We start from the raw sequence: 21,137 nt of genomic DNA, 5'->3' as shown, positions 1-21,137 counted from the left end.
TTTACGTGCTAGAACTCACATTATAACATATTTTTGACAGCAAGTAAACTTAATTATCTAGACAGCAAATTTAGCAATATCTCTTGGTTTATTGGTTATACCATGTCAGAGTTGAAAATGCGAATGTTCTCACAAACATTTTATTTGATATTACATAATATGGCTACAAACCTACTTTCAGAATGGTTTATCGTAAACTTAGGCCTTCCGCTCATGAGAATTCTCAAAAAAGACGAAACCGAAACTAAAATTCCAGCCAGTATCTAGCTAATGTATTTCAATGGCGACTCGTTCACAGCAAGACTGGAATCTCTCAGTTTCAAAATGTTCGCTACTAAACTGAAGAGACGCAACTTGCTAGTCTCCCGGTGTCTCAGTTTCCAGTCTCTCATAAAACAGTGGTGCCAATATCAGTAGATTCGATGAAAAATTATATTTTCTTACCAAAATTGGTAAGCACAACGTCAAAAGTTAAAGATGGGCGAACTGATTTTTAATTTTTTTTTAATCTAAGATATAGAAAAAGCTTAGAATGAAGTAGGAAAGGCAATGGGTTTAACAGTTTGAGGTTATGATATTATTATTGCAAGTGGGTTTCAGTAGCGCCGTGTGCGAAACATCAGTCATTGGCCAGTTTATGAGTTCCATCAGCAACCAGTTCGTCGGATTTTAGTTTCTCCATGAGCGAAAAACCTTATTAATTGTTTTAGATATTATAGAGTTTAAAAAATGGGATGGATCATTCTGAAGCCATCGGTTGCCCTAAAAAGTTTTCAACATTATGTAGGTATTTACATATTTAGAGGTCAAGTCGATGCTTTTATTCTAATTTTTCTGTGTTATGTACCTGTTTTAAAAATTCTAAAATTTAGGCACCATAGAATGAATGATGGATGTACTCTGAAAACCTAAACTATAATCTTTTTTTAGTACAATTAGATGGCATATCGGTAAGGCTGCATCTCATCGGGCCTGTTTGAATATATTTTGTTCATTTTCAGGTCCCCATTCTCCCTATCCATGGGACTACTGGCCTGCAGAGGAGGGAAGATCTGAATGCGGCTACGTGGGCCTCACCAATCTGGGTGCCACTTGCTACATGGCGTCGTGCATGCAACACCTGTACATGATGCCTCAGGCCAGATGCGAGATCCTCAAAGCCGACCCCATCAAGAGCAAGCACCAGCACACCCTCATTGAAATGCAGCGGATGTTTGCTTATCTGATGGTGAGTATTAGTCGCCAAAAACATTCTATAGTACAGTTTTCCTCAACCTTTTTTTCATCGCAGCATACTTTTCAATTAAATTGTTGTGGTATATTAAGGTGATTCATCAGTAATTCCTTATTAATTAAGGTAGATGCTTATACCAGCAGAGGCACCTAGCGGAAAAATACGAAGCTTGCAATTTGAGACATTTTTTGATAATTTACATGTTACAATTTCAACTGTATTAATTAATAAATATTTATCTGAAAACATTGAGACGATACATCAGTGAAACGGCAAATAATTTTCAACTATAGGCGCGACGAAATTTTGGACTCACTGGCTTTCGGAGAGAGAACGTCGAGCTGGGAACACGTCAATTTGTTTCGTGATGGCGACGGGGATATTAATTCTTAAATCGTGTAAAGATGACTTAAAACGTTACCCATTTACTTTAAAAAGAAAACATGTCAATGAATATATTATTATTGTTACTGATAAAACAATAAACAGAACATTAAATGGACACATGTTGGATTTATAAGACAAATTATATTTGGTTTGACATGCCTCATTTGCACCCGCGACCCGCAATCCGCGCATCGCCTAGCGACGATCTTTTTAGACCGTGTCTCAACTGAGGTATGGCCTTAAAGAATACATCGGTACCAGAGGCGTGCTGTAATTTTTACTTGTGATGCTGTTGCGAAATATTATATATACATATTATTTGCTACATATCTTTTATCCTAATTGAATCTTGGCAGATTCCCGACAATATGGTGTATGATGTTAGATGATTAGATCTGCGATATTAGTAGTTCTGAGAATGCTCCACATCTACCGCATCTGTGGACCGCACGCCACTGATACGTACATACCTATCACTTTTTAATTAATACATTTTGCATAATATTTCAATGGGTCACTTACGTCTATAAAAATATTTATTTTTTGATAGATGCTTGAAAGACCTATTTGTAATTCATGATCAAAATATTTAAATAATCACCTTTTTGAATTCTTGATGGTGATCACCAACTTGAAAGACTCCTCATAGAGATGTGTAATTACATATGATAGAAGAACAAGAACCGTTACTTTACAATCAAAGCATATTTACTCGCTATGGTAACTGCTGTTATCCAAGAAATGGCCGATAATAATTAATGTAAAGTAATAATTTTATAAACCTTTGCAATTTTCAGGAAAGTGAACGGAAGGCATACAACCCTAGAAGCTTTTGCAAAGTGTACCAGATGGATCATCAGCCGTTGAACACAGGAGAACAGAAAGACATGGCTGAATTTTTCATTGATCTGGTTTCCAAACTGGAAGAAATGACGCCGGAACTTAAAACTTTGGTCAAGACGCTATTCTGCGGCGTGCTGAGCAATAACGTTGTCTCTCTTGTAAGTTTATCGCTGTTTGATGATTAACAGGCTACATTTGGCTCGGAAATGAATAATATAAACTAGCAATAAGTGATATCTACAAAATAACTACAAACACGACAGGATAGTCAGAAGACTGAATGAAATTATTGTTCATTTTTTATGTTAGTTTCATCTTCCTCTCTCCAAATTCTTCCATTTAATAATATCTCTTATAAAACTGTATTGAGGCTTGATTATTAGATTTGTAACTGATGTATTGTCTATCTTCTTTAAGGATTGCAATCACGTATCGCGTACCCTCGAAGAGTTCTACACGGTGCGATGTCAAGTGGCGGATATGCGAAATTTATATCAGAGCCTGAACGAAGTCACCGTCAAAGATACTCTGGAGGGAGACAACTGCTACACGTGCTCTCAGTGCGGTGGAAAAGTTAGGGCCGAGAAAAGGTAATATTGCAATAACCACCCGAGGAATTATGTCGTCCAATGATACCCTATTTGATTATCCATTAAAAAGGCTCAAAATTGCTTAGCCAAAGTAAGGGATATTTAGACAAAAATGAATTATTTATGTGATTATTGATCATATCAATTATTATTTGAAATTGTTCATCTATATTATAATGTTGAAAATTGTCACTTACGTATCTTTCTTGGCATGTATAGCCCTTTTGAATGCTTTGATTTGGTTGGCCTGATAGTTTGCCTGACTTTGTCCCAATATTTTGCCTTCTACAACGAACCGCCGGACAGTACTACGGATGATTTGATTTCGTCAGGTAGGCCACATGAATTACGCCAGACGACTCATCATTTTCAGCACTACAACCATTGGCAGGTCTCAGCCTCTTTCAAAAACTTTCTCCATCTTGGACGATCCAACACCCGCACTCTGCAGTTGCTTTGGCCGAGCATTCTCAAATCTCCTGTGGTGCGGTCCAGCTATCTCAGTTTCGGCTGTTCTGGTCTTCCTTTGCCCTCTGGGGGTGCATACATATTATCTAACTCCTCTAGCATTCTGGCCACGTGGCCAATCCAATGTAGTCTTTAATAGCCCCAAAGATTCTTCTCAAAACTCTCCTCTCAAATACTTTCATCCTGTCTGCTTAGTGTCCACTATTCTGATCATGACCCCCACATCCTGAAGCGGGCCCCAGGTCAGAATTTTTGGCGGGCCCCCCTACCTATCACTAAGTTTAAAGGCAGTCTGACAGTGACGTTTTCCAAATGGTATTCGAGGTCAAATAAAATTCAGTGTATTTTAGTGATTTTTTAACACATCGAATTATGGAGTTGTCGAGTATCAACACACAACAACCAAAAATAGCATCGGACAAACTTATATTTTAAAATGGTAATAACCCCGAAATAACTTTTTTACTATTAGAGCAAATTTGTGAATGAAGAATATGTGTATTTATCTCATTTATCTGGTCGATCCGCTACTCCGGCCCCTCTTGAGCCCGGGCCCCTAGGCTAGAGCCCTGTCAGCCCCCTCCCTTGTGGGGGCCATGATTCTGATCCATATATTAATACAGCACAGAATTTTATATAGAGTTTTTTGGTTTTCCTTGAGTGTACCCTGTTTGACACACCTTCGTATAACCTGATATTACATTTAATTTGATGAAATTCGCCTGACTACTTGACAAAATCAAAGCGTCAGTAGAAAGCCTAAGTGCCCATACGCACTTGCGGCAGGCCGCCTATCGTTTTTTGTATGCCGGCTAACCGCAGCGGCCTGCCGCATATCGCACTTTGCATACAAAAAACGATAGGCGGCCGCGAGGCAGCCTGCCGCAAGTGCGTATGGGCACTAAGAATTTTTGCCTGATCAACTATATTCTTTGTATTAAATTTTACTGTCTCCCTTGTATGTATGTAATAATCACCAACTTTGAGCAATGTAAGTATGTTGGAATCTAAAATGTTTTTTTCTTCTCAATTTTAGAGCATGTTTCAAAAAGTTGCCGCACATTCTCTGTTTCAACACGATGAGGTATACATTCAACATGGTCACCATGTTGAAAGAAAAGGTCAACACTCATTTCTCTTTTCCAATGAGACTGGATATGTCGGAGTACGTAGAAAAACATCTTATGCCTGCACATTACGAAGGTTTGTATGACATTTGACAATTATTATTAACGGAAATATCTTGTGTTCCCTCTTGTGTCACTATTGAGAGTGATTGCCAACCAGTAGTAAATTATCACAATGTTTATTTGTCATTCGGCCAGTTTATGTACTTATATTATTTTGTTTATAATAGCGTGGTTAGTTTCTGTTTCTTTTTAATACGGTTAACTCTGTAAAGTAACATCAACACCAATTTTAACACTTATGTCAAACTATCTAACTTAATTTCTTTATTGTTATTTTCAGAAGAGAAAAGAAAATGTGAAATGAAAAAAGAAGGTGAAGACAATTCAGATGCTACCGATATCGAAGACTTTAATGAGAATTATGAGTAAGTCAGTCATTTATTTTGAAGCTATTGGTTTCAATGTCGGTTACATACCTAAATTTTTACATTTTTAGGTTTTTACATATCTGACTTTTCCACGGTTTCCACTTTTCTTTGACCCACAGTGGCCGCGCTGCTTAAGCGTTGGACTATCACACTGTGGGTCTCAGGTTCGAATCCTGGGTCTGGCAAGTACACATATTGTTTTTCAATTTGTGTATGAGTCAGAGTATGGACCTAATAGGTTGAGCAAGTGGCTGACATCCATTTCTCGTAAAAAAAACAAAAATCTGTTAATACAAACGTCTACTCTGTGGAGGCCCATATGATCCTATTAGGATCGGACATGGTCGGCCCTTTTCCACCTTACGTATATTCATAAAATATCAAATCTACATGTTTTTAAAAAAAAAAAATATTAAACCAGAGAGGTTGATTGCGCAGTCAGTTATATTTAACCAACTTTAAATATGATTTTTTTTTAATAATTTTATTGACATTATTAAGAACATTTTATTTTTCTATTCAGTTTTGCTACATACAAAAATATGTGTGCAAAAAGAAAATATTCTATTTTCTAAAATATTCTATATGCTATATAATATTCTATATCTAAAATATGCGGTCCAAATTACGCTTCACAGTTTTTTACGATTGTTTCAAAATGGCAACTCACTTTGAAACCAGTAACATCATTTATGTAAATACAACCTTTAATACTTAATATTGGCTTTCTCTAATTTTTTATTAGTTCTGTTTGCAAAAAGAAAATATTTAAATTGGCAGAATATGGAGGTAACCAACTTTGGAACTAATAACCTCATATCATGTCTAATGTTGTAAATTTGATGTGCTGCAAGGATTAAAATACAATTTAACAAAAATCCTGCTTTTTTGGATTCTTATCTGATTATCTGTCCTTTTTCTCGCAGATATGAATTAATAGGTGTGACAGTGCACACGGGTACTGCGGATGGGGGGCACTATTATTCATTTATAAAAGAACGCAATGGCATGTCGGGCGGTTCGAGTGTATGCGTGGGGCTCGGAGGTCCCCGGGAGAAGTGGCTTCTCTTCAACGATGCCGAAGTCAAGCCGTTTGATCCCGCACAGATAGCGGCTGAATGTTTTGGCGGAGAAATGACTGTAAGTACAGTAGTGCCTTCATATATTTGTAATGTAGTATATTAGAATAAATATAGATATGTCAAAAGGGTTTGTGCACAGATTTTGTATGTCCCAAAAATGTTGAAAAAAACTTTCTATGGAGATAAATCCTAAATGTATTAAGTTGAAGCAAAAAAAAAACCTCTGATCTACTGATGAAGTTAGCTACAAGTGATTTTGCTTTACAAGAAATTTATCTAATTTGAAAATAAAATACAATACATAAAAGAAACTAACGTTAAAAAAACCACTCAGGATTATTGACACACAAAAATATCATTTACTGCAGGGGTAGTAAACCTGGTCCCTACCGCCCGCTAGTGGGCGTTCCAGCTTTCATGGTGGGCGGCCAGATATACAGTATTTAGTTTCGCAGCATCAGCCTCAGGGATCTCCTTAATAATTTAATCGATTAAATGTAATTCATCAGACTTCATGCTTGCATATAAAGATTTATTCTGCTAAACTTAGCGAAAAAAAAGAAAATAAAAGTCAGCAGTGATTGTGTTAACTTGCTATAACTCTGCTTTATAAATTTTATGGAGTAAAGTTACTTCCCTACTTTATAAGTCACCATTACTGTGGTGGGTGGTAGGTATAAAAAGTTGACTACCCCTGATTACTGCTAATATTGAATTGTGGACATTGTAATTGGACAACTATAAAATGACTTCTTTTGTATGATTTCCCAGAGTAAGACGTACGACTCCGTCACTGATAAGTTTATGGACTTCAGTTTTGAAAAGACAAACAGTGCGTACATGCTGTTCTACGAGAGAGGCTCCAGGGGTCCTACCAATGAGGCTCTGCCTCAGCAATCGCCTACTGTGCAGGTATAGATCGATCAACGTATACGCAGTAGACAGTTATCGTAGTAGGTAGTTATCCGGATTAATCGTGTCGACAAATATTTTTAACTCCTAAACGAGATTTGCATTTTTGTATACAGGCGTCTACTGCTGATATGGTTGACCAGTTGCCGGAGTGCAAAGTCACAGAAGTACCTCCTATTACTCTAAGTCCCGTACTGCAGATCTGGATCTGGGAAGACAACATGCATTTCCTGCATCATAAAAACATATTTCAACATGCATATTTCACGTAAGTTATTGAATTATAGAGACATATGCTAAATCCAAACCGCATCAGGGACATTATGACACAAATGACTTATTTATGTGTTAAGATTATATAAAATGTCATCTCCGTTTCATAAGTGCATCAACGTGACAATGTTATAACTATTTTTTTGGCACAGTAGTTGGTGAAGAATAAAATGCATTTTTTTATATATTAGAGTTGTAGAAGAATATTTCAGGCGAGTCCAATTGAAAATATCAAGAATTATTTAACCCTTTCCCGGCGACCGTATTCCAGTAGGATACAGCTAGTTCGTAACACATGGGCGACCGTATAGCAGTCAGATACGCAAACCTTGACCTGTGGATAACGCAAGAAATATTTTTCATGCGGCATTGAGAATTTTATTAAAAAATAGCCCGATCCATCCGCCTACTTCCACCTATTTAACTTTGTCAAAAATATGTTGTTTTAATTTCATAAACATCGATCTTTCGAACCCTCTCGATCTATTGAGATTCGCCGGTATGATTGCATCAGTTCAAATCTACGCGGTATTTTTCAGCGCCTGCGCACTAGGTATACAAAATATTTTCATTCGAGTTGAGTGTGCGCCGAGTGATTTATCGTGTCAAGTTGAATATTCACCGCGATCTTTATAACACCATGTTTGCGGGAATAAAATACAACCAAAAAACCGAACCTGTGTCGTCGAAATATTTATAAATATGTACTTGAACTTGTGTTCTGGATTATGTCATTTATTTTTATTACTCATGGTCATGTCGTCATGTGTCACCCCAATTGTTTGAAAGTCATAAATCGAGCTCATTATTGAAAGTCGTAAATATGTCGTAAAGATACGTCCACACGGAATGAAAAAATATAATATATTATTATATTTTAGTTAGGACGATTGCGAGTTTTACCAATAAATTACGAACTACTATGAAGGAATATATAAAACGTATAAATAAACGTAAGTATAAAAAAAACACACGGGTATACAACATAATATAAAATGTAAATCATGGAATATTGACTCTTCAACTATATTACATATTATCTTTGTATGCAATTTAATGTTTATAAAATTTTAAAACCTCACGCAATAAATGTTTTTATAGCACTTTTACAAGCACGCAGCAGATTTTACAAAATAAATATTGTTTTTTTTATAAAACATAAAACGACAATCACTAACATAACACAATGCTCAATAAAACTGAAAAGTTTAATCTAGTAAAAATCCAAATTACACTAAAAAAAGAACATAAGGAATTATTACCATATTTCAACCACTGTGGACTCAACTTTACGCGACCCATAAAACTATGCGACACAATAAAAGCTATTTTATTTTCAATATTTTTAACGGCATTTTTAAGTGTTTCTAACATGACTAAAATAAAATTAGTGTCAGTGATTTATTTCTTTTCATAGGCGCACAATCTCAATGACGCGTTTTTACGTCACAAACATGGCTGCGTATTTTTTCGGTACAAGGGACTATGGACGATTTTATTCAAGTATTCACAGCTAAATTCAACAATCGATTCTATTTTTTAGTGTGGCACTTCGAACCTTATGTATCTAGGCATGATAACAGTAATACCAGCTATTTTTAATTGCCGTATTTATCATAATATAGCGAAGCATAGCATTTAGAAAAATGGTACCACAGAGAGAGCCCCTTTCATATTGAAACTGACGCGGCGGCCGGGTTAATGAAAATATGTTGAAAGATCTCGCGATGAACAACTGTGATTCGTAGCTTTAAATTCTTCATCCAGTAAATCCACATTTTGTGTTTTCAATTTCTTTTTGGATCCAGAGCATGGACCTAATACGTTGAGTGAGTGGCTAGCAACCATCGCAAAAAATGAAAACCTCTTCGGGAGGTGGCTAAGATCCATATTGTAGAAACAATAAAAAAAATACAACATTTTCAACTTCTATCGTATTTAATTCACATTATAGACCTACAACTATAAGTTGAGGCATGATATTGGCACCAGTGTTGAGATGTGTGTATTTCGAGCTATTTGTTCCACTGCACCTTAAGTTATAGTTGTTGGACTCTAGCTTATATAACTATTCGGCTCACTGCTGAGTGAGACAGATGTAATTTAAAAAATGCGGTTAAACGTATTGACACATTAATGTGCCGGCGTGTCAAGAGCAGTTTTCAAATATTCATCCAGTTTTACTCAATTCAATCAAGATATTCAAGTCTTCCGATTTCGGCATTCAAATTATTTCAAGCAATAATGAATGGATGAATCTATAAAATTCGAATGAGTTTATTATTTTCAGATTCATGGGTCAAATGTGCAGCTATATACCCCAGTCACTGCTCGCGTCTCGGCCAGAGATTACGGAAATTGCAGCGCAGCTTTCTACTTCATTTTTCATTGAAACATTTATCCACGCTAAAGAAAAGGTATAAAAGATTTTTTTTTTCGATTGTGTCGCTGAGTTTCAAAACCCGTTATAACACTTTTTCATTATGTTGAGAAAATCAATAAAAACTTTTTGAACTAAAAAGGTTTTTGAATGTTTTAGTAGTGTCATAGCGGAAATTGATAGACGCATTGATTTTGTTTCATAAATGACAGTTAATCGTAGCGGATTTTGAAAGAGGCGATAACATTTTCATGTAGAGATTTTAATAACGAATCCAACGATATATATATCTTAATTATTTCAAAAAAGTCTTATAGCTGGTTTTGAAATTTAGCTTGAAATTTAGCTACACATGTTTAAAAAGATTTATTGAATATTGTAAATTATAAAAACAAAGACGACAGCGCTCAACAAAAGTGTTACAAGTATTCAAAATAAGACAGTTGAGACAAAAGTATTAGTTTCATCTACAGAATTAATGACATACAGGCCAGGCCGTCCTCTACTTTCGCACAATTCACTATTTCGTACATTCCTTAAAATTCAGATTTTTACGCTTTTTCGCTTCCCTCTCCTCCACTCCCTGAAATATTCAACCTTTATAAATTTGTAAACTTGAGTGAGAAACGGAAAAACTGCAATGTTGATACAGAAAAAGAGAAATTAAGGGCTCTCTTCATACGATCGAGACAAAGATGGAAATAATTAGGCGTTCTGAAAGCGGCGAATCTTTTGCTTCAATCGGCCGTTTGTACGACTTAAGCCGAACTACAATGGAAATATATCTTCAAAGATTAGTTTTCAAAAGACATAGCATAGTAATGGATGAATTGGAGAGATCTTTGCTATCATGAATAATTGATGATAAACAACATCAAAAAGATGTTCCTCTGAGTTTTTTAGTTATTCAAGCTGATATGTACTCTTAATTTGACTCATTTAAAGAAGGATGATTCTTATATTGAATTTCATGTATGTAAGTAAGATTGATTTGACAAATTTAAATAGGGTTCTTTACATAATACTAAATTCAGCGGAGAAGCTGCCAGATAAAGATGTTGCAAATGAATTTATTTTTTACATTGTTCTACTTTCGTTTATTCAACATTTGTACACACTTTTAGCAATGTAAGAAAGTCGAGGACCGCCTGTACATAATCAATATTGTGTTTTGCTTGAGTTTTGAAGTTTTTCTCTGCAATATTCATATATATTTTTCAATGTGCGTGATCCAGTGCAAGAACCCAACAGGTTGGACAAATGGTTAACAATATTCTTCTTAATAAAAGCGATAGACTTGTTGTTAACTTCTCATAATTCTCGTAAGAGATTAGTTACTTAGTCATTCCATGTAAATCTGAAATGTATCTCTTACCCGTGTGTTTTGGAGAGTAATTGTTTAACATATATTTTATTATTCTTGTAGCCCACAATGGTGTCATGGGTAGAATTAGTCACAAAACAATTCAACGCATCTGCTGCAGCTTCGGAATGGTTTCTCGGCCACATGTCCAGTGACACCTGGTGGCCCATGCAGGTAACTATCATTAAGAAATAGGAATACACTACTTATTACGATTTTGTTGTAAATTATTATAATTAATCAATGTAACCATTTTACAGGTCTTGATCAAATGCCCGAATCAGATGGTCCGGCAAATGTTTCAAAGGCTGTGCATTCACGTGATTCAACGATTACGGTAAGTATTCATATTAGATTGCTCAGTATATTATGCAATTATAGGGAAAACTATAGTTGAACTGTTATAAGTTTTTAATGATTGTAACATGATCGTGAGGCGTATATTTTCAAAACCCGACAAAGTATACATTTCAATCTTCTTCTTATTATGTCATCCCCTAGCAGAGGTCGGCTATCATCAAGGCGATCTTAGCTCCCCGGAACTGTTCAGTGGAGCCGGACTTGTACCAATAACGGAGGTTCTTAAGCCACGAAATGCAGTGTCGTCCTCTGCTACGCTTATCATTAATCTTTCCTTGAATGACAAGTTGGGGAATGCTGTACTTTTGTCCTCTCATAATGTGGCCGAGGTACTGTAGTTTCCTGGTTTTGATACTACGCAGACTTCTCGGTCCTTTCCTATTCAACTGAGAACTTCAACATTTGTCACCCGGTCAGTCCAAGGAATTTTGAGGATACGTCTATACAGCCACATCTCGAAAGCTTCAACTCTCCGTGACGTCTCTTGGTTTAGCGTTAATACTTCCATACCATAGAAAAGAATTGAGAGAACATAACAATGTACCAGTCTCATACCTAGGTTAAGGTCTCGATTGCTAAAGAGGCGTCTCATTTTGAGAAAGGTACTTCTTGCGATCTCTAGTTTTTATTTCTATATACTATCTTATATTTGTAGTAAATAAGATTTTTGTGTTTCAATAGTAAGTTGAAGTTTAAATGTGAGCATCTTTTTCCATTGTACTCTATATTGAAATTTTAAATATTCCCATTTTTATTAAGACCATACTTCAGTGAAACGGCAAATAATTTTCAACAATAGGTGCGACGAAATTTCGGACTCATTGCCAATCGGAGAGCGACAGTCGAGCTGTGAACACGTCAATTTGTTTTGTGATGGCGTCGGAGGAATATATTCTTAAATCGTGTAAAGATGACTAAAAAACGTTACCCATTTACTTGAAAAAGAAAACATGTCAATGAATATATTATTATTATTATTATTATTACTAATATAACAATAAACATAACATTAAATGGACGCATGTTAAATTTTTATGACAAATTATGTTTTGTTCTGCACGTGTCGTTTGCATAATCTACACATCGCGTAGTCACGATCTTTTTAGACCATGCCCCAGCTGAAGTATAAGCCTTAAGCAACCCGTTATACTTTATACTATAAATATAAGCAAAATAAAATTATTAAAATATGATATCGGCACTTTAATCAATTGGCTTCAGTCATATTCTGTATGCTTTAGGTAGGTTTTAGAAATTATAGATCATTACATGTTGTATGAAAATGTTGTTAGACACCTCATATGTGGACTTACTGGTTTTTTGAAATAGTTGTCATATTATGTCTTATGTCATATGCTATTTAAAGTTGACTTGAGTAATGGTGAGACAGGTGAATAATACAACTTGTTATATATGTTTTTAGATCTAGTCATTGTTCACTCTACTTACAAGGCTGTGATGAGGACGACAGTGACTCTCTCCTGCTTGGAGAGGCTTCCTGCGTCACCAAATTTATTAAAATGCTACTGTGCTTGGTGAGTGTGAGTCCTAACAACAATTTAATTATTATCATATACATACATACTTTATAAATACCTAGTTTCCTATTTGTAGTTTTTCTTAATGATTTGATTTTCTTAATTTAATTTATTTACTATGGGTGAGATGCATAGACCTAGCTATAGTCTATGCATCTAGCACCTATTAGGTTATAAATCTAAGCTTTGATAACTACTATCTCTGGAAAAATTGATAAACGCAAGTGACATCTGTCAAATTTGTTTATTGGCTACCAGGTATTGTGTACGGTATTCAAGAAAGTAATAATAAGTATTCATTTACGGCAAAACAAAAGCAACTCAAGTACTGATATTAACACCAGTACTAATGACCATTGATTTTAATACTTGAGCATAGTATAGTGATGCAGAAAAAAATGACAAATTTTAACGTCTCTCATGCCTGACATAGTGTTGTCATTAGCATGTTTTAATGCCATTGTATAAGATGTTAGGTTCACTATATCCGCAGTGTATAGATTTATTCAATTAAACCACTGATAATCAACTGTGCATTTATAATTCTTCAATTTATTTTGTGCAGTTTTAATATTATGTTTGCTGTTGTGTGTAAATTAAAAAATATTTAATCAAGCAACTCAGAATTTTATAAATGGTATAATTAATTGTGTTGAATATTAGTATATGCGGATGACATTGACATCATATGCTGAACAAAAATAATCTCGGAGAAGTATTTGTGAAGGAAAATGCAGGCACACTAGGTAGGACTCACTGTTAATGTGGAGAAAGTCAAATACTTATATGGTTGTGATACTTTTAGGGCGCCCATCAGCGCTTTTAAGAAGGTCATGAATCATGTGTACCTGGGGCTTCCATTCACAGTGAGACTGGTGCGGAGATTGAAATTAAAAAGAGAATTGTGCTGGGTAACAAATGTCGCTTCGGTCTAATGCATTTATAATGTTAGTGAAATTTGAATGTTTTCAATACATGGCGAAATTAATTGTTTGTTTGTAGATGGAGAATGGTGCCAAAGCTCATTTGCGTCACTTGACGGAGTATTTTAGTTTGCTGTACGAGTTCAGCAAGATGGGGGAAGAAGAAAGCCAGTTCCTATTGAAAGCCAACGCCATATCCATGATGGTTTCATTTTACCTCGGCCATACTTCCACATCAACGGTAACAATTTATATATCACACTTTAGTGGATTTAGGAATAGCCAAAGATGTTGAAAAATATATTCTCTTTACAGAATGAATCCAAAGTGTACACAGAACTAGTAATTATTTAGAATATATAGATAAACAACCACAAAAATCGAATCTATAGAAAGGGAAAAGGATGTAATCCTCACAAATCTAATTTTACAGGAGGCACAAAAATGTTTTTGTTATGATTTGTAAAGTTAAGTCGTTTTTCCCGCTTAATTCCTTTTTTTTTTTTTAAATTACCAGCTAAATTTAAATAATAATAAGTGTTTGCAGCTTAGATCCTTTGGACACAACGTCTTTTAGTCGTGTATAACGATATTATCCAATAAAACCTATTTTGAAAAATCTGGGGGTTACTTTTTTTTTCTTTTCTACAGTCGATATATATTATGGAAACATCCGAAACATCAACTGCCAAAAATGGCGGCTATACGCATTGCCAACATGTGCCAATTTTCAAAATATTATTTTTTCTGTCGCTAGTAATTCTACCACAGCACAAACGTTCCAGATATCCCGTCATGTATTGTAATATGTACTTGCTTTTGCCCTTGCTTTCTTTAACGTCTTTGGATGATTACTGTCCAACAAGAAGATTTAGACACAAGCCGGAAGGCGCTGTTGTCGACTAAATAGTAGGGGCTTGTTAGTTTATAATGGTAGTGCGGTTAAAAATGGGAGGAGCTTGTTAGTTCACAGTTTTAACACGTAGTCAAGAAGAAATTGTTGGACAGTACCTTGAAAGTCTTGTCAGTTCTTGAATATACATGCAACCGCCGCAATTTCGCACCACTATATTTGTTGTTTTATTCCAGGCTGATGGTTCCTCTTCGGACGAAGGCGGTGGTGACAAATTGAGGCCAGCCGCTCTCGATAAAATGGTGGCGCTCGTCGCTGGGCTCGTGGAGCGATCCAGAGACTGCCACAGAACCTTGAATCTCACTTCAAAGGATCAAAATGCCCTACAGGGCGGCAAGGTTTGTCGAGTTCTCTCACTAATTTGACAAAGTTAGTTCACTAACATCTGGAAAATATGTATGCTGGTTTGCTCGAATTCCCCAATAGTCGATAGATTATTAATTAACGTCTATGTCAAAGGTAACTTAATTTATTATTAGGTTTTGACGATTTATTATAATATGCTATCGAGTGTATTGTTATTAATAATATAGGGTTTTTACTAATTAGGTTTTTTACTGACACTTCAACTATTCATAATTTGTTTATTATATTTTTTGTGACCTTTGACTTGATAGGTAGGTAATGGAGTTTTTACCTACTTTATTGTATTGATTTATTATATAAGCTAGAGTTAAGAGTGTTCGTTGTCAGTGTGTGTTTACCTTTGGTGAGTGTACACGGTGCCTGAAGATGCCGAAAGGCGAAACCCGGGTCGCAAAAAATGACTTAAATGGAATAGTACAGAGCTTGAATCCATTAGAATTTAACATTTCACGATCAGTGTGGGAGTCTGGCAATGTAATTTGAGCATTACAAAGTTAGAAACTGAATCTGTTTTATGAAATGTATTGAAAAAATTATTTAAACCAAATTACCAGAATACCCAGATGCTTAATTTTGCCCTTGGAAAGACTCATCCTTTTTACGTATATAATTTTGTGTTGCAGGGTTTCCCATTCCTGTACCAGCAGACACGCGATTGCCTGAATTTGCAGCAAACCAAAACATTGATCCACGCAATGTGCCGGTGGAATGATAGACTTGCCCAGCTCATCATCTCTATGATATTCCAAGCCATCACCAAACATACAGAGGTTGTACAACAATTAGATAGCACAGTTATGTCATACGGATAGTAAAGCTTTATAAATCAAATATATAATTATAATGTTTTATGTTGTAGACTTGTCAGCCGTTCTTCAAGTTGCTGTCCCTGCTTGTGGAAGGAGGGGGAAGCGGCGGAGGGGGCGTGTCAGGTCTTCCGTGTTTCACTCAATTGGTTGTGCAGCGATTGTGGGAAGCAGCTAAAGCATGTCCGCATGCTGCCATCGATTGGCTTTCTATGCAGGTAAAATGATTTTCTGTCGGATAATATATCTTTACATGAGAGGTAAACTATAGAGTAGAGACAAATTAGTGATTTATTAGGCCTTAAATATCAGATATATTTAAGATTTTAATTACTTGCATAATTCGAATGTAGAAAGGAAAAAGGACATAATCCACACAAATCAAATCTTACAGGAAGCACAAAAACATTTTTGCTGTCAATGTCAATACAAAGTAATTTGGTTTTTGTATGCCTAATCTGATATTAATATTATTGAGTTAATTAAAGAAAAACTAACAAAAAGCTGGTTAAGCTGTTTTTCCCACTTCACTTCTATCTTTTTTTTTTAAATTGCCAGCCAAATTTAGATAATAAACCGGCATTTGCAGTTTACATCCTTTGGACACAACATGTACTTGTATTTAGACAGTGTTATCCAATAAAACCTATTTTGAAAAAACTGATGGTTCTGTCCTTTTTTCTTTTTACAGTCAATATATTTTTTGTTTTGTGTTCTTTCTATTTTAAAAATACAATGCCCAAAATGGTTTTTTTGAAGTTTACCTATAATTTTAATGTTTTTCTTTATTATCAAAGATATTAGAAGTTAGTGCTATGTCAATACGTTAATAACTCAATTACATAAAATTCAGACCTGCTGTAGTTTACCTCTAGCTTATAGATATCAATTCAATTATCAGCATTCGATTAGATTATGAAATTCAAAGAATGAAACTTTTTATCAATGTTCGAGTGTTTGAGAGTCGTTGGTTTTTTTATGATTCTGCTTTTCCTTACACATCAACCGGTTTTACTCTACCAAAGATTTTGCTATACCGCACATGGAATAGTTTCATTTCAAGAGAGAAAAATACGTGACTGAAGTAAAATAGAAGGAAAGAGCGATGTGTAACAATTTTTGTGTTGCAGGCACCGCGTAACAAAATGCTCCACTCTTGGGTGCTGGAGACGGCTGACATGTGGCTGGAGCCGTACCTGATGGACAACATCAACCAGAGGGTGAGGTCGTCGGCCGCAATCCTGCTGGTGTCTCTGGTGCCGTCGGTGCACTTCCGCCAGGGTTACAAATCCAACACCAGGTGTGTTTCGGCTAACAAAGATGTCATGCTGGGAGAAGAGGCGTACGTCATGCTTCATCAGGTAATTGATTCAATGGCGTTATATATTTATAGCCTGTAACCTCTCAACTTGAGTTAATGAATGGCAGAAAGCTAAGTGTACTTGCCAAGGGGGTTGACTTACATAACACAGAATATTTTGACTACTTCCATACATTATTTTACAAGGGATGTTTGTCAGCTATTTGTACATTGCATTAGGTGCATGCAGTGGATCCAAACATACATGTAATGCATTTTTTTTTGATAATCCGACAAAGCCCAAAAAATTGTCATTATACAGGAGAAAAGGAGTTATGTATCATAATTCAATATTATCTCCATTTTCACGTTTGTTATTTGATTTCTTTAACAGGTGTACACCATGCTGTTAGGAAAGCTGAAGGCAGCCAAAAAGTATATCGACGTTGTCACTAATGGACCGACCAAACTTACTGCATACTTCGGAGTTATGTCTTACTGCTTAGTCTCCAAGATGGAAAAGATTATGGTAAGGCTACGAACATAATACAAGTTTCAACAAACCATGTGCGATCCCGAGATTCAGGATTCTAAGATTGCAAACTGTATCATACAAAGATAAATTGAGGCGAGTATTTGCAAACACGTCATTTTTTGAATAATAAAATGCCTAATTCTTGTCAAATTTGGGATCACAGAGATTATCAATATAATTTTTTATCGTAAATATTTCACTATAATAATGTCGACATAAATTATACTGATGGTTTTATAAATGCGTTTAAAAATTAATAAACGTAAAATATCTTAACACCACTGCACATTTATGTACTGAAATATGACTATATTCTAAAATATTAGAGCGAGAGGTTTAAAAGAATACTATTTTATGTAATAAAAATACTTTATGCAGTCATCAAATGTTTAAAATAAATATAAAGAATAATAAGGCTTCAAAATTATATAAATAGATTATCTACAACGTTTAAGGAATGTCCAGGATCATGCTTTGAAAATAGAATAAAAGCTCCATTTTGACCTATGCTGAGCATGTCCCCCCTTAAAGTGTATTTTTCTTTACAAAATGTCATTTCAGGTTAACTTTTCAACAATATTGGAATTAGCCGTGTTTGCAAATATGTAGTAGCCTCAATTTGAGTGCTTAAAGTCAGACAACGTTATCTACAAAAAAGTGTTTTTTTTTTTTTTTTTGAGATAACGTTATTTTACAGTTACGGCTACATGATAGTCAAACAACGTTATGTCAATCTTTTCTAATTTCTTATTAAATCGTCAGTAAAGTTTAACGCTAACTACATAAGTTACCCTTGTTTTCATATTTTTTAAAAACCATCCCTATAAATTTTAACATCATCATAAGCAAGATAAATGTACAATACACAATAAATTATAAAATATTAACATTAGGTTTTAAATAAACATTTCCCTCGTTAAGTTACAAGAATCTAAAATAACGTTTTTTGGCTCTCCTGTAAAGTTGCACTTTTGTAGATAGTGTTGTTTGACACTAAGCCCTCGAATTGAGAAAAATGTCATTGAAACCTTTTCTCTCCTCCGGCAGAACTAGAGAGCCACCGATATAGACTTCAATTAGAGGTTGTGTGCATTTATTAATAACAAAAAATATCGAGTCATTGGCCGGCCCACTGAAATATTTATTCGCAGAGAATTTTAATGTAAAACAATATTAATTATTAAGGTTACGTGGAAACCAAGTAATTTATTGTATATTTATTTCGAACACACGTTATTGTGGGCGTGATGGAGATTTTATGAAACTGTTTCAATACTCTGTAAGATTTGAATTAAAAATAATTTCCAACCATAATTTATTATACATCGTTGACATCCCTTTTGGTCACATACAGTAAAACATCGTTAATACGAATTCCATGGGACCGAAAATTGAAAATAATTCTAATTATGAAATATGAAATGTATGGGGGAAAAATATAAAAATTTTGAAAAATTTTTATTTTTTTTATTTTCAATAATTTTGTTTACGATCATAGATGTGACTACAAAATTTCTGATTCAGTGTGTATTAATGGGTCATAAAATGTCAGGATGATTTATATTAACTTCTTTAAATAAGTAATTTATGATGTTTTAAGAAAAATCTTTCACAATTTTCAATGACTGGCTCATGAAATAGTGTACTTTATTACGATTTATTGAATATTTTTGTATTTTTATATTTTATTAATGAATTACGAAATTTGACTTAAATTAAATCGTCAGTAAAGTTTAACGCTAACTACATAAGTTACCCTTGTTTTCATATTTTTTAAAAACCATCCCTATAAATTTTAACATCATCATAAGCAAGATAAATGTACAATACACAATAAATTATAAAATATTAACATTAGGTTTTAAATAAACATTTCCCTCGTTAAGTTACAAGAATCTAAAATAACGTTTTTTGGCTCTCCTGTAAAGTTGCACTTTTGTAGATAGTGTTGTTTGACACTAAGCCCTCGAATTGAGAAAAATGTCATTGAAACCTTTTCTCTCCTCCGGCAGAACTAGAGAGCCACCGATATAGACTTCAATTAGAGGTTGTGTGCATTTATTAATAACAAAAAATATCGAGTCATTGGCCGGCCCACTGAAATATTTATTCGCAGAGAATTTTAATGTAAAACAATATTAATTATTAAGGTTACGTGGAAACCAAGTAATTTATTGAACTAATTAAATTATATTTCGAACACACGTTATTGTGGGCGTGATGGAGATTTTATGAAACTGTTTCAATACTCTGTAAGATTTGAATTAAAAATAATTTCCAACCATAATTTATTATACATCGTTGACATCCCTTTTGGTCACATACAGTAAAACCTCGTTAATACGAATTCCATGGGACCGAAAATTGAAAATAATTCTAATTATGAAATATGAAATGTATGGGGGAAAAATATAAAAATTTTGAAAAATTTTTATTTTTTTTATTTTCAATAATTTTGTTTACGATCATAGATGTGACTACAAAATTTCTGATTCAGTGTGTATTAATGGGTCATAAAATGTCAGGATGATTTATATTAACTTCTTTAAATAAGTAATTTATGATGTTTTAAGAAAAATCTTTCACAATTTTCAATGACTGGCTCATGAAATAGTGTACTTTATTACGATTTATTGAATATTTTTGTATTTTTATATTTTATTAATGAATTACGAAATTTGACTTAAAGGTATGGTTCTATATGAAAATAAAGTACAAGGGACTTTTTTTTTGTGAACATTTCGAATTATGGCAAATTTCGAATTATCAGTGTTCTTACTAACGAGGTTTTACTGTATTATTATAATTATATTAACATTTTTTGATCAGTTTGCACAGTACTTCCGCGACTTGTGGGAGTTGTTCCACCCTGGAATGAGCGAACCGAGCGTCCCCGTCCACCCTAACAAGCAGGCTCTGCTGGCCTTTTGGCACGCGGTCTGCGTGGACTGCCCTGAGAATGTGCAGCTAATTGTCTCCAATCCCACCATTGGGAAGCAGATCGCCTTCAACTATATTCTGTGAGTATCATATATTTTGGGGACAACGCTCTCGAGATACGCTCTATCATGTTATCTATCATGCTATGATATGGAGTGAAATTATCAACATTTAATAGCAAACATCAATAGTCAAAATATTTAGCCATGAAGGATCTAGAACAGGGATGGCGAACCCATGATCCACAGGTAACGTAGTGATCAGCGTAATGATTTCAAAATACCTGCGGTGGTCAATATGTCTGTCTGACACAGACTTAATATAGTATAGACAAAATAAAGAAGCGAAAAGTTACGGTGAAAAAAT

At 34.6% G+C, this 21,137-nt stretch overlaps 1 protein-coding gene across 2 annotated transcripts in view; it reads left to right on the top strand.

Moving 5' to 3' along the window:
* The window catches only part of puf (ubiquitinyl hydrolase 1 puf), a 70,801-nt gene that overhangs the window by 36,711 nt on the left and 12,953 nt on the right, over window positions 1-21,137 (top strand). Inside the window, exons 29-47 of one of the 2 annotated variants that reach the window (XM_085948270.1) lie at window positions 1,002-1,228; window positions 2,419-2,622; window positions 2,882-3,054; window positions 4,559-4,725; window positions 4,993-5,077; window positions 6,007-6,220; window positions 6,934-7,074; window positions 7,191-7,342; window positions 9,638-9,764; window positions 11,154-11,264; window positions 11,351-11,427; window positions 12,874-12,985; window positions 13,991-14,152; window positions 15,001-15,162; window positions 15,814-15,960; window positions 16,050-16,214; window positions 17,127-17,357; window positions 17,691-17,825; window positions 20,661-20,851. In XM_085948270.1, the coding sequence (XP_085804396.1) occupies window positions 1,002-1,228; window positions 2,419-2,622; window positions 2,882-3,054; window positions 4,559-4,725; window positions 4,993-5,077; window positions 6,007-6,220; window positions 6,934-7,074; window positions 7,191-7,342; window positions 9,638-9,764; window positions 11,154-11,264; window positions 11,351-11,427; window positions 12,874-12,985; window positions 13,991-14,152; window positions 15,001-15,162; window positions 15,814-15,960; window positions 16,050-16,214; window positions 17,127-17,357; window positions 17,691-17,825; window positions 20,661-20,851 (2,983 nt within the window). Of the gene's footprint in view, window positions 1-1,001; window positions 1,229-2,418; window positions 2,623-2,881; window positions 3,055-4,558; window positions 4,726-4,992; window positions 5,078-6,006; window positions 6,221-6,933; window positions 7,075-7,190; window positions 7,343-9,637; window positions 9,765-11,153; window positions 11,265-11,350; window positions 11,428-12,873; window positions 12,992-13,990; window positions 14,153-15,000; window positions 15,163-15,813; window positions 15,961-16,049; window positions 16,215-17,126; window positions 17,358-17,690; window positions 17,826-20,660; window positions 20,852-21,137 lie in introns of both variants that reach the window. The other variant, XM_085948269.1, reaches the window with a different exon arrangement.

The sequence above is a fragment of the Rhyacophila brunnea genome, unplaced genomic scaffold (assembly GCF_057557595.1).
Source record: "Rhyacophila brunnea isolate RB1 unplaced genomic scaffold, BYU_Rbru_1.0 scaffold_20, whole genome shotgun sequence".
NCBI lineage: Eukaryota > Metazoa > Arthropoda > Insecta > Trichoptera > Rhyacophilidae > Rhyacophila > Rhyacophila brunnea.
This window is presented reverse-complemented; position numbering and strand designations above follow the sequence as displayed.